Here is a 17,607-nt window from a genome sequence, read left to right as displayed (position 1 = left end):
TGAGAGAATCCAGTTGGGTTGAGACAATTGAACTGCTATCAAATTTATCTCGCCCAGAACATGGCAAGCTAGTAAGCTGATTTGATGGAAGTGAGCCCAATAAAATTATATTTTGCCTTAGTAATATCTATATTATAATGAGTAATTCATGTTAAATTCCATACTTCTCAGAGGGGTAGTAAATAAATAAACATATCTCATTTTTGGCTGGAATATCAATATGCTGAGGATATTTATTGACTAAGTATTCATGTATTCTTCCAGGACTAATCTTTTTGGCATCATCACTAGGTCCTTCTTGAAATATTTTGGTAATTTCTTCTTTGAAAGGATCAATATACTTTGAACCATAACAAGATATATATGCAGTTTGCCCTTGAAGGAGAAAGGTCTACCTTTCAAAAGCGTATGGGTTATAGGGTTTTATTCATATGCAGGTCATATGGCCCAACCTTGGGGAAATGTTTATTTGCTACTGATTGAATTAATATTTTCTGGTAAAATGGTTTCAGACTACATGGAAAAATTAATGGAAAACCTTAGCCAATAAAATAAAAAGCCACATTCACAGCCTATTAAAAAATTTAACAAAAACTTCCAAGCCTGGCTAGTGAACTCGATGTTAAAACTTACATAATATTAAAATTTAGTTCATTAACTATGTTTTGATGCCAAGTTTATTCATGTACAATGATAATAAAGCAGTTTAATTAAATTTTGAATGTAACTCTCTAAAAGGTTGTAACATGTGTAATTTAACCTAGCTGTAGTAAGAGGGTTAAATGTACTTGTTTATTCTCTCAAGTGGAGGGGGGGGGGAGAGGACAGATTAATTTGTGTACATTTTAAAGATGAGTTTTAGAAAACCAACAAATTATCAAATTACTACACTGGTGCATACAAATCCACTGTAATTTATCTGGATTTCTAACTAAGTTATATGCGAGTTAAAAAAATATATTAACTTCTTTTCAGAGCAATGACTTGCTCAGTAGACTTCAACATTTTGAAATTACAAGTTCCCCTTCCAGTCAGATTTATGGAGTTTGGAATGTGCTCTTTCTACTGATTATAAAAATGTACTTAAGAGAAGTAGGCATGAGTAGATAAGAGGTTTCAAAAGAATGTAGTTACAGGAAAGGCAAAATATATTGATATCTCAGCAGATCAAACAAATGCAAGGTTTTTATTTTATATTCTAGCTTGTAATTGTCTGAAGTTTGAGTTTTTAGTCCATTAACCACTATACACATTGTATGGTAGGCATAATAAAATATAATAGGAGCAATATGATAGAAAGACATGCCATATGAAGCAAAAAAAGCATATTTGGCATTTATTTTAAATATTGCTTTTGAATTAAGAAATTAAAAACATATATAAATATTAAAATTAGGATTATAAACTACATTGGGATGTCAATTTTATTAAAATACAATTATAATAAAGATGTTTAATTAAGTTTGGAAAGTGACTCTAAAACATCATGACATACACTTTTTGACCTGTCTGTTTAGAGAGGGTTAATCTAAATATTGCTTTTACTATTTGAAATTATACATTCTCTTCACTTATGAGATATTCTGTGCACAGACTAAAATGCCCAAAAGACAGCTTGTGTCCTTTTCTGACAAATTTGTAAATCTTGAAGTCAGTTAGCTTTGTTGCTGGTTTAGCAGGAGTTTATTCAAAGAGGTCTAGAGTTTCAAGAAGCTTGATACCATGTCATGGTAACACCAAAGCTTGGTAGTAATCACAGAGTCCAAAACCTTGATGGTGTTTCTTGGGCAGATCACAGGTTAATATTTTCTGACTTCTGTTCATAAAAATGATTAAGTTTAAATTCTGTTCCAAGATTCCAAGTTAAGGAGCTCAGCTTGCTAGAATTATAACTCTGCAGGCAATATTTGGGGCACTAGTAAGAGCTTATATGTATATAGTACATCAAGAACCTTGCATGGAGCAGTTAAGTGGTCTAGCTAGCATTTCTGCTCAGCAATGATGGAATGTTGCAGCTGAGAAAGTGCTATAACTAGAAAACAATATATCATTATTCATGTATACTTCAGGTAAACTATTATACTACCATCTTGCACTTTGTTACCTGAAGTATTCATAAACAGGATGTGAAAGGTTTAGTTTCCCTATGTAAAATAAGTGTAACTGGTGATTAGTGGAATTTGCTAATCAATAAATCATTAGGCTCATTAATCATTTACATTTAACTAATCAATTATTCTCATACGAGACTTGGATAGTTAGAATAATCAAACATAGTAATAATCTGAAACATTAATTTGATTAGTTGAATATTTTGTGTGACACTAATAGGTGAAATCAATGCTTATGGATAATTGATTATATTGATTAAGTGATTTAAACATTCAACTCTAATTACAGCAATAATTATTAATGTAGGTAATCTAGAAATATGGGATATTAATATTAGAAACTTTCATTCTCACTGTAAAGCTTATAAGCTATCATCATAAAGGGTACTTTCTTAGACAACACAGAACTTAGAGGTGATGCACTTCAACTTATTTGAACAGATGATGGTAAAGATGGGTTGTGATGGTAATGATCAGTTAGGACATTGCAATAATAAATGAGGTGGTCTCATGAATATTCTAGACATTCATAGTCTAGTCAAGTACAAGTCTGAGTCACATATGTCCAAGGAAGCATTACTTTGAGTCACCAATGGCTAGAACGAGATACGTAATACAAACGGTGAGTAGACAAAGTATGTCAGGAACAGTAACAACACTGCCTGGTACAAAATCTTGTCTCACTGCAATATGGAAGATACTAGGGCAGTCAGGTGTCTTCCAGGATAGCATGGCACACTATTGATGTCTAAAAACAGTGTCTAGCAGGTGAGGCTAATGTATTTTCTAACTTTATGCACTTGAGTGTAATGTTCTAGACTTTGCTTGAGGACACCACATTTGTCTGGCTACAATGGAAAGATGATTGGGTTCCCCCTATGGACATAAACAATATTTAACTAAAAGAGCAGCAGCACAAAACTGATTATTAAACACCCATCCACATCACTGGTTCACAAACATATTAACCAACCCGTGTTTCAAGTGATTTTGAATGATGACCTAGATCATTTCCTTAAAAGTTTTAGCAGGTTGTGGCTTAGAATTGGTGGATTCTGAAACAAGTGATGTTGAGATTAGACAGTGCAGAGCTCAACATCTCAACAGCTTTCTTAACATATCTTCATAAAAATTGGTAAGATTTTGTTAAAGATTACAAGTATTTTGTACACAAAGAATGAGATTGTTATAACTAAGTATTTTAATTAAATATTTGTTATTTTTGTATTATAGTTATTTGCATTCAGACTCTGAATATTTTGAGTATTATCATCAATGTATTGTGCAGTGAAATGTTTAAAATTGAAAACAGAAAGAATATATACACATTTTAATTTTTCATCAAATTATCTTGAAAATGTTCTTAGTTTGTATTCTTAATTGTAAGTTTTAAATTTTTCCCAAAAAGTTTATTTTTGGTGTTTTATTTTATTTTCCTATATTTCAGCATTATTACTTATCATGACGCATGACAACACGTGTTCTTAGTATGTCCTCGGCAGCGACACTTTAGGTGTCGTGAGAACGTTGGGACATTTGCCTACTACACTAAGCCTCCTAAACTGAAGCAGTTTGTTATATATTTTAAACATAACTAACATATAATTAACTAAAATATAAAACTAAAACCTAAATAAAATTTGATTGTCTATCTAACTAACATATTTATAGGTGAGAAATAATGCTAAAGTGCTAGCAAGGTCACAAGCAGCAACAATGCCAAGTGTTTCACAAGTTCTCTATGGAATTCTTCATGCCAATTTTAAAATAACTGTTGGGAAATAGTATTTCAAAATTCAGCTTTCTATTGGTTACAAACACCTAGCTCAACTAAGGATAATTGACTAAGAAATCACAATTGTGTGTGTAGAGAGTGAGGTTGGCATCCGTCATGAGTTCCAAGAAATTTATTTCAAGTTTCTTAAGGGACATTGGGAGAAAACAGAGCAATTAACCTAGACTCTTTCTACATATGGAAGGTTTAGTTTAGTCAAGTCTTTCTCGACTTACAAAGTCCAAACATTAAAACTTTTTGAAGTAACTAACTGAAGTTGTGTGTAGAACTGAAGTTTAAGAACTTTTCTTTAAGGTTTCTTTTGAAATAAAGGAATTAATACTTAGATAATATCAAACTTTGAACTATAGTCTAAATTTTAATGCTAAGTTCATTGGTATACATTAATAGTAAGATTGCTTAATCAAATTTTGAGTGTAACAAAGTAAAATCTCATGATATGAGCAGTACAGGGGTAACTGTAATTATAGGGTTAATCTGGAAAAAAAAAGTAGGCCTAATTGTAATCATTTTCTTGTCACCCCATAGTTTGGGAACCACTAGCCTACTGTGAAAATGGCCTAATAAACAGTGACTTTGTTGACAAAAGTAACTTAAAATGGTTGAGAGAAATATTATCTAAGCCTATTACTCTGCAACAACATACTTCAAATGAAGTGTAAAATGATAGAACAAGCTTTTACTGAACTTTTAAAAAACTCAGAACTGTAATGTTGTTGAAAGTTATTTACAAAAACATCTTTTCTACTAGCAACACATCACCAAGCTAAGCTTTTACACTGTTCCAATATTTATGAGAAACTAATGAATGGCTTAAGCCAGAGGTTCCCAAACTTAATAACATTTTCAAGATAATTTGATGAAAAATTAAAATGTGTATATATTCTTTTAATATTTAAGGGGGCCCGCATCAAATTTATGAAATTATCATTTACTGAAAGAGTAACAAATAAAATAAAATGCGAGGTTTCTCTCAACCTGCTTATATAAAATCGAAGTATAGCAATAACATAAATGCGGAGCCAGTTCTTCGTTTGAAATTATCAGATGTTGACCCATAAATTAGCAAGATTGTTTCAGCAAAGCAGTATCATCCTTCACATTAAAGTAAGTCATTTTTCTTTTTTTAATTTTCCATATTTAAATCTTTTTTCATTGTTCTTTTCTTAAAACTAGAATCAATCTGTAAAGGTAGTAAAATATGCATATGATACATCAGTTACACATGATAAAAACTATTTTTAATGGGAGGTGGTCTACCAATACAGTAAAGAAGTTAGAGGGGGTCTGCTGGTTAGCAAAGTTTGGGAACCCCTAGTTTAAACAGTTGGAAAGAACAGAAACAAAAAAGCTTTCATTATGTGTTTAGATCATGTACCTATTCTTCTCAAAGCTGAGGTATAAGCAATTATATCATATAATAACTAAAGCTGAGAAACAGTGAATGGCTAATATTGATAAAAATATACTTGTATGTATGGAAGTTACAGGTTCAAATTAGCACTATTCTGTTCCAAAACTATTTCAACTTTCCTCCTAGAGGGCTATAAGTGCTGGATTATACTCAGGAAAATTTACAAACACTAATGTTTTCATTCAGAACTTGCTGAAATGAACCCAAAATTTAATTTTGTACTTTTTTGAAACTTATGCATAAAATGCAATAAATAAAACATTTTTGTAAAATAAATTTCAGTAGTGAAGGTTTTTCTGTGTGGAAGAATGACCAACAGTTTATTATCTATAATTTTAATTCAATGGTATAATTTTCCCTCAGGGCTGGATGCACCCATCTGGGCACCACAGAGTTCAGTTTAACCACAGTTAGAAAACATGTTTTATTAAAAGCAAACATTTCAACTGAAAGCAAAACTAATAAAATAAAGATTTCAATCCTTTAGCTCTAAGTATCCGTTTCATAAGATGTATGATCTTTGTGCACTCAATTCTTTTACTCTGTGGGCTACAATATTTAAGTGCCTTTAATTTAAAAACAAACTTAGGACACAACAGTGAAATTTTACTTACTTCTTGAAATAAGTGATTTCCACCTGGATGATTAATGTCATCAGGGCATAAGAAAGCATGACATGTGGCACATAAAGGTTGTCCAAAACATGGACCATAAAACCCACAACAAGCATGACAAGAAGTGAACTGAAAAATACATAAAACACTTACTACACTTTTCCTGTTTTACAATTTGAACAACAGGTAAGGATATGCAAGCTTTATTGTAATAAGTGATATACTTCAGCTCAATTGAGTTAACACACAAATGTCACCACAAAAAAGAAATAATGATATGAAATAGAATGTTCCAAATGCTTTTAACATTATTTTTTTAATAAGGGGAAAATATGAAAGGCAACTCATAGTTTTTGTTTTAAAGAAAGTTACGTTGGAGTAAACAATGAGCAAACATTATCAAGCTCTTTCACTGCTTTGTTTGTACATTTCTTGACAGAAATAGATTATTTCTAAAACCAGTGTTTTCTTCTAAAATCTGCTCAATTATGTTTGCAAATCTGCAAGAAAATACAACACATCAATAGAAAAAATAATTAATTAAAAGGATATGAGTTAATGCACAGTACTTAGGAGATTATTTATAAAGATATTTCTCTATCTTGACACCCATCATTTCTAGCATTCTAAATTGCAATTATGTCAATTCTAAATGCATTTTTATATTGTACAGTAGCTGAAGAAAGCCAAATTTAAACCTTTGAGCCAACATCAGTACAGTTGTTAATGTATTATTAATGATAACTTTGCTACTAGTTAAGCAGCTTTTTGAAAGTTTTGGATGGGGAAAAAAATTAAGTATTTATCACTAGCTTTACATTTTATATGTATGTTTTATATTTAAATTACTTATTTTCTGAGATTTTGTAAACAAAATACAAAATCACAGTTATTGCATTGTACAACAGACTTGCCTCTACACGTTATGATGGTAAAAAACCCCTATCATAATGCTACTATGAAGTTTATTAAATAAAAATATCTTGTAAACATTATGATAAATTGTATGTAGCATGGAAACCACTTCAAAATAATTAAGATATCTTACATGGTTACTGAATGGTTATAGCCATCTTTGTGTGGAACCCATTCAGGAGGTGTGCCTCCACTGTTGGCCACCCCAGTGGCTTAGAACTAAAAAGTGGTAAGGACTCCCTTACTCCACTAGAAGAAAGGGGTGAGAACACACTGGAGAGTCCATAGGAACAACATCACCTGAGACAGTGCAATGGGTGATCATGAAACACTATTTTGAAAAGCAGACCATACCAATTTATTCAATATAAGGCATGGCAGGGATGGGCAGCTATCCCTTTCTGCTTTACCCATGCAGTTCATGAGTGGTATGGTCTGGAACAGGCAAGTTTATGAAGCAATTACATCGTGAGGTTATTCACCTACAAGCGATCTTGTGAAAAACCCCATCTCAATGGTGAGCATTACAAAGCCATGGGAGTTAAGCACGAGTCAATATGGCTGTATAGTGTGGATTTCTGATTGAAGAATACTTGGTCAGGCACTGCTTGCCACAGAGCAAAATCCCTATAAAGAATAAATGAAGCAAGGGCCCCTGAAATGAAAATAATGTATGAATATAGACTTACCCAGTCAAAGTCACACCAAAGGCCCACAGATGGCAGACAAAAACCTGACGAAGAAGAAACCACAATATGGTGTAAATGATGGGAGATAGATGTATTAGGTGTAGTCCACATGCCGGATAAAGGAGAATGAAATATTTCTAAGGGGAAAGTGAAACATAGAGCATGAGGAAATAGGTTCAAATGGAGGTAAAGTGAGGGAATGGAGAACCACATTAATATCCTAGTCTGGAAGACTACGCAATCTGGGAGGGGACAAATCCAGAAGGAACAGGGAAAGTAAAAATCAATGGTATCGGGAAAAATAAAGCAGCCCAATAATCCAAGATTGAAGAGACCAAAGACCCCAGTCGAAAAGCCATGTGAAAAACTCAGCCACAAGAGCCACTGCAGGTCGGTCGGCAGGGAATCCCCAAGTAGCAGACCAACTGTGGCACACTTTCCATTTGTGCTGATACACCTCCATTGAAGAAGGACATGAATGGCAGGATGTAGAACCAGGCTGACAAAGAGGGAGGGAGACAAGGGAAGGAGGGAAAAGTTGCAGTTGGTGTAATCTTGGAAACGATAGTTTAGCCAGCCAATAGAGAGTGATTAGAAGGACTTGACATGGAGTGTTATGGATGAGAGAGACCACCTGATGAAGTAACTGAATAGGAGGTTGGGAAGGAAAGATGATCTGCTACGGGATAGAAAGCACCCAAAACATGACATGCAATGAGATGAATGTGGTGTCTCTGGGCCCAATATAGGAGATCCAATGTACAAAAACAGAGATCTTGACCAGATGCCCCTTGGTGATTGATGTGTGTGCTATCAATGCAGAATTGTCAGAATGAATTATCACCAGACAATGTCTGGCGAGTGGAGGGAAGCTATTCAAAGCCGGACAGACTGCAAGAAGCTTGAGGATGTTAATATACAAAGACTTCTCATCAACAGACCAACTACCCAAAGCATCTTGGTGATTGACCCATGCACCCCAGCCCTGAAGGGATGCATCCGTGAACAGATGTAAATCTGGATGAGGAGAAGGAAGCAGGATGCCTGCCAACATATGGGCCTTGCCCAATCACCAAAGCAGACTGTCCAACAGGGTATGAGGAAAGGTAATGGGAGCTGCCAAGGGATCCTGAACAAGGTTCCATTTATTGTGAAGAGCCCAGTGTGCCCGACCAAGGGGAGCCAATGACATCAATGAAAACCACATCCCCAAAGGGTGTGGCAAAATAACAAACCCATGGAATGAAGTCGTAGAGGAGAAGGTTGGGTCCAACTGAGATGAGTGTTGAAAAGGCAACTAAATGGACAAGATATTGGGTAAGACAGAGAAAGTGCTTCTCCAAAGTCATTAACAGCCCACCCAAGCAGCCACACAAAGAAGCTGACGAGTATGGCTGCCTGACTCTAGTTTGGATTGAGCCAGAAGAATCCAGTGATCCATATAATGGTGGAATCGCAGACCCAGAGCATGAAGATGGTGAGCAAATACTCCAAGCATTTGACAGAAAACATAAGGGTCCACCCCTAATGGTAAGTGCAAAAATGGTAGACCACCTCATGGTGGACGAACCAAAGATACAGACAAGATCAAGTTGAGACAGGGATGTGTAGATAACCATTGGTGATGTTCATCTTCGTCATCTATACGCCTGGAGAAAATGCCCACCATAGGGTGAGAAATTACTCCATAGTAAAATGGGGCATTTAAACAATTTGATTGAGGCAGGACAAATCAATCACATGCCTCCAGTCCCTGGATTTCTTGGGAACAACAAAAAGCCTGGGAAAAAACCTAGTGAAGAATGTAGAACAGGTTTGATGGCCTGCTGAGATAGTAGATTCTGAACCACCTCCGATATATGGTGGCCGATAATTGGATCCTGAGGTGGAGAGAAGAGAATGGGTATAGGAGACATGGGAGGTTGGGAAAGAAACAGAATTACGAATCCTTCTGATAAAACTTGAAGAAACTTTGATGAAAAGGACATAAGGCATCAAAAAAAATGATGAAACAAGCCACCCTGAGCAGGAGGAACAATTAATAGTTGGGAAGGAGAAGGACAAGAAATTGTAAGAGGTGCCATATTGGGCTCCAACTGAGACAAACGGGCAACAATAGGGGAAAGAGTAGACTGTTGTTGTACTGATGCAACATGTGACTCCAAGGATTCAGGGATCATGTCAAATAATGCTGCAAAAATTGGGCCCATACATAAATCCCAAAGATAAGATACTGGTAAATGGATGTGAGTTAAGGTTGCATCACGACCTAGAATATGTTTCAACAACAAAGAAACCACGCATGCAAAGCCAGAGCTCAAGATGACAAATGAGCGAACATTGAGGAAAGAAGGGAGAGGATGTCACTAGAAAACCCCACAGGATTTTGGAAGAAAACCTCAGAAAAGAGAAGGATGGTAGAGAGATACTGTATGAGTTGTGATGGTAAGGCGAAGGTGGGAAAATTGGGCATGGGTCAGGCTTATGGGAGATTTGGTGACTGCCCCCCCCCCCCAAATAATTGTTGGTTTAGAAAAGGACAGCCTGCATGATGATATGCAAAAGCAAAGAGATCCAAAGCCTGTGGGGGCAAGGCATGCTAATCTTGTCACTTAATTGTGAGGAAAATTGGCCATCTGTACCCAAATACCTGGGGAGGGGGGAAAAACCAAATAGGGATGTGAAGATTGGGCATGTAGTAAGAAAGGGTGTGGTTCTTAGGAAATACAGATAATGGATAAAACACCACATACCTGAGAAACAAAATCCAAAAAGACCATAGTATGCCTAACTGACTCCTCAGGAGAGGCATGGGAAGACACGACAAAATCAGGATGTGGAAATAGGTGATCCAAGCCCTCATCAGCCTGAACAGGCTCAACATGTTTGGAATGAAGTGAGGCAAGATCGAGAGATAGAGGTTGACCCATGTAATGTTCAATCTCCCCACAAATAAATGCCAATAAATCTCCCACTGGGTCTTCCATACCCAAGGCCTGTGACATAGCACTAACTGCAGGTGTGACCCCTGAAGTGGTAACACAATCTTCGGAATTCATATCAAGAAGAGTCAACCAAAATCGAAACTATTAATAATAATGAGACTGTAATAAACTGGAATTAAATTAAAGTGAAAAAACAGTCTTAATAAACTTGTAAGTAATTTAAATGAAAACCACTTCACGAGTATACTAAAGTTGAATGTGAAACTTGAAACAAACAAACACATTCAAGCACAAGCATTGCCAAACAAGAAGTGATAGTTCAATAGAGAGGTACAAAGGGAGTCACATGCATCACATATGTCATGCTACTATTGGTGGAGAAGTGACACATGATGATTTGCCTGAGAGCCAATATGGGGAGGAGAAGGCTTGTAGCATGTGTAAAGAAGAAAGTTCACATATAGAGGGCAGCATTGGACAAGAGTAGCTAATCTTGTGAGAAGAGGGAAGTATCATATAAGAAAACCCCATTTCAACAGTGAGCATTGAGCAAGTGGGAATGGGTTTAACACTTTCTGTACTTCCCTACATGATGCAGATTTTGGGTAAACATTCCCTGCAAGACAATGTCAGCTACTCAGGGGGATTTCATGACACCAACATAATTAATGTATGTTTAGCCTCTTTTATTTTGTGAGTGTGGATATATACGAAAAGACTGGTACACACATGATGATGTCATGAAGTGTGCCAGAGATATGGAGAATACACAAGATCATTTATAGAGCTTGGAATTAAAATCAACAGACAAAACTTGCCACACTAAGAGATTGGAGAGTGGTAATTGGAAGGAGGGAAAAACAAGAGGCATATAAAATTGCCCAGTGATGTAAGTAATGGGGGATGAATGTATTAGGTGGAATCAAAATACTAGTCTGCAAGATCTTTTCTAATGGTCAGCATCAAAAGAAGGCATGAGAGGCCATGATATGCTGAATCTGGTGAGAAGTGATGTTGAAGTGTTCAGCTAGATTTGTACAAAGCATATACCAGTCAGGTAAGCTTATGCACCCATAAAGTGAAAGTGAAAGGGGATAACTCGCAAGAGAAGAAGGTACACTATGGGGGAAACAGGTGATGGCATTATCTACAAAAAAAGGGGCAGTCTGAAAAAATAGCAATAGATAGTCTTAATTGGACAAAAAGCGAAAATCAGGAACAAAATGACCATATAGTGAGGAAATAAAAGTGAGAAAAACAACCATGATGGAAGAGTGCGGAGGTGTCGAGACTGCCCGCCCCCCAACCAAGAATGAAAGTAGTGTAGAGGGGTGTTATGTGGAATACACCAAGTCTGAGACTGCCCGCCCCCCAACCAAGAATGAAAGTAGAGTAGAGGGGTGTTATGTGGAATACACCAAGACATGTTGGAATGATTAAGTCTTCTTGTCAGAAAGGTAAAATGAATGATGAGGTATATGGTCAGATAAGGAATCACAGGATATGTGTCACAAATCTCCCAGAGCCCACTGGAGGGGACACGTATAGAGAAACCAGAATTCCCAAAAGTGAGAGAACATTTCTTTCAGAAGGAGAGTGAAGAGTCTTTGATACCAAGATCTCCATGGTAGGAAGATGCAAGGGAGATGGTTGAACCCACCCTTGTAAGAGAACCAAGAATATGTTGAGTGTTGGAGAGAAAAGAGGATGAGGATAAAGAGAAAATGAAGTACAACAAGCAGGGACAGACCTTAAGAAAGAGCTTGCACAACCCAAGGGTTGTAAGTGAAGAGAGACTACAGGTGTGCATGGGGGTGTAAGTGGGCACTGAATGGCCTACCCTGTTGAAAGATAACAGCAAATAAAAGTAATAAGAAGAGGAACAGGAGATGGAGTACCCACATGGGACCCCGAAGATGGGCAGCCAACTGAGATATCCATGGTCAAGTGAGACAAGCAACCAGGGAATTAAAGAAAGATTGTTGGGGAGCAACTCCAGCCTAAGATTCCAAGTAATTTGGAATACCCCAAAAGATTGGTGTAGTGAGAAAAGGGGCAAAGCTTGGGTCAAGGAGAAGGGAAACCAAACACCTAAAAGGAAAGCATTCAGACTGAGGACATCCCCTAAACAAAGAAACAAGGCCAAAATAGATAGAGGAAGAAATAGAAGCCAAAGAGGCAAAAATAAGCATGGGTGTTCTTATCCAAAATTATCAAGATCATGATATCTGTAACATCATATTTGGAAAACATTAGTAGTGAACATGTTGTTGCACCCTGATTTATCACAGCTCTTTAAAATTATGATAATTTAATATTCCCACGATACTTATAGTACCCCACCACTGAAATCTGAGACCTCTCACAGATCAGGTGTTTGCTCCATGATGTACGCTAAAGGATAACGACTGAACATATCAGCTTATTGAACAGATAAGATCCCTCTGATCACTGTTGACTCAGTTGGAAAAAATGCCTAAAGAGGAATATCTAGGTCTTGGGATTTTTTAATTTTTAGATTTATTGTTTCAAGTAGCACAAAGAAGAAATGTGGTAGCTAGAGAAAACAAAGTTTCAATCAGGTGGATGGAACAAAAGTCCAACAAGAACAAAGCAAGGAAGCAATAAATAAAGAAAGGCATTCAATTAAAGTGACTAGAAACTCAAAAACACATTTGAGCACAGGCAGTACTAAGGAAAGAACAAACCTATGATCATGTGCTAATGTTCATGGTGGTTATTGTCCATGGAAGTTGTGCTGCCCTTTTATTGGTGGAAGGCTACAGAATTATGATGATTATGTCATAGACTGGCACAAGACATGTACACTTGTGTTGGGGTGGGAGTTTATTCAAAGTTTGTGGCATGCATAGGAAATTCCATGGCAGTTGTATGCAAGGTAATAGCTCTTAGTGGTGTAGAGAGGTAAGTGGTGTTTCTGAACTAGCAGTTCTTTTATATAAAAAAATGCAGTTTATTTGAAATACGTAATAATGGAAGTGCACCAAATACAAGAAGAAAATGAAAGAGCACAAACAGATAATTTGGTCCATTTAGATGACTCCTTTTCTATCAAAACAAGAACATAAAACAAAATTAACAAGTTTTTAAAACTATGCACAATGTAAACTATACCTATCTAACACATGTTTTCAAAGAATAAGTCTACATTATGAACTATTTAAAGCTTCCAAAGTTTAAACTTTGATTTACAGATTCCAAATTTTTAACAATCTTATAAACTTCAATCATGATCCCAAAGCCCTTCTTTCGAGTGAAAACATGTCAAGAGATTTAACAAAATACCTCTCCACACTCGGAATCACTATGTAGCAGTCCTCCAAACTCTTGTCAACAACTAAACCTCCTTTTTTTAAATAGTGATCAAAACTTAACTAGAGTGGCCATTTTCTTTCTGAAATTGTTTTCCCTGACCTTCCAGAAAAAAATCCAAATTTTCAAGACCTGTAATGCATGCATTTAATACAATGATATTTCAACTTAATCAAAATTTTACTACTAACACCACCTTAACTTGTAATCTGGTTATAAAGGGTAATTAAATTTCAGAACATACTTCAGACTATAGTACAACATGAAAAGAATTTCAAACAAGTACACTGCAGCTTGATAAGACATAGTAAAACTTTGCTTTTATATTTATAAAAGAACGTTCAATGTAACCTATTATCACATACAGTTTAGATAACTATCCTAAAATAAAATAACTTAAGACTTGATAAATATTTGAATAAGATCTGGCTTTGATTGTTTTTTAATAGTTTAGTAGATAGATCAGCCTAGATGGACAACAGCTCCCTTGTTATCCTTAAATAGTAAGTATATGTTATCTCCTTCAAGCAAATATCTACATTAAATTATTAAAAATATAGTTTACAACAATAACCAAATGTTTAGTCATCAGCAAACTTTGCTAATTGACTAATTATTCCTCTATCAATGTCAATAAGAAAATGCTAATGCCAAACATTAACCCAAGAGCTACTCCACTGGTAACAAGAGTTCAGTTTGACTTACTCCATTAATAACAAAACTTTGCCTTCTCTCATCCAACCATCTTATAATCCAATAATTAATCTATCCAAAATCCACAATGATGTGAGTTTCTTAGCTAATCTTTTGTATGGCACCTTATTAAAAGTTTTTCTAAACTGTAAGTACACAATCCATACTTTTTCCATCTAAGATGCACATAAAACACAACATCCTCAAAAAAAAAGTTAACAAGTAAGTAATGGAAGATGTACTTTTAGTGTATTCATTTTGGTCTTCTTTTATCATATGACCCCCTTCTAAAATCATGTTTACATTTTTTTCCCTATTAAATGTTAACTTTCCTAATATTTTCCTGAATAATACCAGCATACAAATTCTAAGTCAATGCTGGCAAAATAAGACAAATATTCTTAATAATATTTAGATACTCCCTCAGTCCCATGTATTTGAAAAATGGATAAATTATAATAAATTATCAAAAGATTTCTATAGTATAATTTTTTTGTCATTCAAGCAATAATCAGTTGAATGCATAACAATTATCAAATCCCACACAAATGCTATATATATGAATAACCAACTTATACCATGAAATCCCAAGGTATTTCTAAATTCTATATGTAGGAAAACTTAATTTAGTTTTGTTCAGTTAACTCAATTATTTAACAGAGTGCTACAGTAAAATGACTTGTTCATAAATTAGGCAATATATTTACTTTCATGAGTGTTTTTCACTGACCTAAAGACTAAAGCAGAAATGTGCAAATAAACCTTAAGGTAGATACAGACACAATAATTAACTTTTGGGCTTATGAAACATCAGAAGGTAGCTTTTATAAATTGCATTTAGTCTAAATCACATTTGTTCAACTATGCTTTGAGCTGATAGTGATACTGACAGTTTTTTTAAATTTTAAATTTAATACTATTTTGGGTGATTTTTAGTGAAAAGCGATCTTGAATCTTGGTATGCATGTGGACACATGTCAAAACTTATCAATATCAGCAAGAACCGTTTGTTCTTAGCTTAGACTGCACATAGTTTATCCTTAAAATAATAAATAAATGTCACTAATACATAGCATTTAATATTTTAATAAAACACTTCCGAACCAAATTTTATTTTTCTTATCTTTGAAATTGAATTGTACATGCCATCGCAAAGTTTCTACACTCTAGGATTCTAACCAATATTACTCCATGTCATTAATGTTAATTAAGTTACAAATGAAATAACAATAACAGAAAAATAAATTGCCATGATAATATTAATATATTGTTAATCTATTTTTTAAAGTACAACTTACAAGAAAGAGTGAGACAAATAAAATTAAAAAATAAAACTTGTTAAAATCATAATATTAATAAAAATAAAAATGTAACATTGTATTTACACTATGTCAAGTGTGAGCAATAAATAAACCTAAAATAAATTAATTATAAAAATACCTTAATTGGAAATTTCTTGTACATTTTCCTTACATACTCTTCTAATACAGGTTCCCCAAGCCTCAATTCTCCGATTTGTAATAACGAGTTCCACTTCACGCTGACTGCCGCCATACTTCTATACTTTGTTTTCATTTTTTACGTTATAGAGAGCGCTTTATATTTTGTGTGAAATTACGTAATTATTTCGCAAATTTAAGTTTACGAAATATGTATAAAAAATAAACTACAATATCCGCGTTATTTCGTAACGAACTAAAACAACACGCCGCTAAAACCAGGGTCGAACAAAACACTATTAAAATATAACAACATAAAACCAAAATAAAATTTTCAAACAATTAAAAACAGTGATGTAGGAAGGAATTGTAAAGTGGGTGTGCAAAACTTACCCTATCCCATCCGTTTTTACGCCTTTCCTAAAATTCACAAAGATAATATTCCTTACAGACCTACCGTATCTTGCATAGGCTTACCATTACAAAACGTTGTTAATATTTAGTTGTGAGATTAAACCCTCTACTTGATCATATGCGCCGGAGCAGGTCCGGCAGAGGGGAGCAGCCCTGCTCCGACGCACGTTTTGTCACTGTAACTGCAGGGCTTTTTAAACTTTAACTTGCGCTTCAAAAATTGTTTCTAGGTAAAAACATAAACTTATAGTAGTATAGTAATATGTACGAATCAGTATAACAATGCATAATAAATTATATCTGCAAGTGTATATGTTTGTGCTTGTTTATATCTGTGGTAAGTACAAGTGCCAGTGAGCACCTATTTTTGTGAACATAAAGAAGTGCTTGCAAACAATTTTATACTTTCAATAAATTATAGTAAAATTAGCACAAAATTAAGTCTCAGAGCACCTATTTTTCAAACTTTTTCTGGGGAGGGGGCATGCCTCAGACCTCCTCTAGCACTGGCATGCTTTACACACTTTCCTGAGTTTTCTGACCAATCCAAAATTGCTTCCTCCAACCTTCTTGAAGACAAAACCCTGTACTCTCAAAAACTTCCCAGACTTTGGAAATAAAATCATAAGCTTCAAATTAAACCAAGAAAATATGTTAATATCTTTCGAAATAAAATCCCTATTTACCATACCTGAAGAACAAGCAGTACACCGTCTAAAACAAAAACTAGAACACAATCCTGTAACAGACCATCTTATCAACCTCAAAAACACTTATTTTACATACGAAGGCCAGTTTTACAAACAAAATAATGGATTAGCTATTGGCTATCTCCTTTCACCTCTACTTCGTGACCTCTCTCTACATTTCCGTTCTAGAAGAAGAACTGTTTGGAAACAAATTCGCACACATCAAGAAACTTGAAATCTAGTTAAGATACGTCGACAATATGTTAAGTATGTGGCGAATGAGAAGGATGCTTTACATAATTTCATTGAATTATTGAACACCTCGAGACCCAATGTCATAATTGTCACACATGAAGTAGAATTCAATAGTTGTCTCCCCTTTTTAGATGTGAATGTAAAAAGAGGATATAATGAAGTTACCACCAGTATATACAGGAAATCCCATTCAGTCACCCATGAAACCATACATAAGATCTAATCATCAACTGTCACAGAAAATATCCCACTTTACCGACGTAAATTGTGATATACAACATTTCACTTATAAAGAAAACTT

General features: G+C 34.9%; 1 protein-coding gene across 1 annotated transcript in view; it reads right to left on the bottom strand.

The window, feature by feature from the left end:
* LOC106462159 overlaps nucleotides 1-16,054 on the bottom strand; it is a 36,834-nt gene extending 20,780 nt beyond the window's left edge. The window contains exons 1-2 of the mRNA XM_022389325.1: nucleotides 15,950-16,054; nucleotides 5,935-6,063 (exon numbers count right to left, since the gene is read on the bottom strand). Of these exons, the coding sequence (XP_022245033.1) occupies nucleotides 5,935-6,063; nucleotides 15,950-15,973 (153 nt within the window). The 5' untranslated portion in view covers nucleotides 15,974-16,054. The remainder of the gene's footprint in view (nucleotides 1-5,934; nucleotides 6,064-15,949) is intronic.
* Between the last annotated feature and the right edge of the window lie 1,553 nt (nucleotides 16,055-17,607).

Source organism: Limulus polyphemus, unplaced genomic scaffold (assembly GCF_000517525.1).
Source record: "Limulus polyphemus unplaced genomic scaffold, Limulus_polyphemus-2.1.2 Scaffold1106, whole genome shotgun sequence".
Classification (NCBI taxonomy): domain Eukaryota; kingdom Metazoa; phylum Arthropoda; class Merostomata; order Xiphosura; family Limulidae; genus Limulus; species Limulus polyphemus.
Note: the sequence above shows the minus strand (reverse complement) of the source record. Positions and strands in the feature narration are given on the sequence as shown.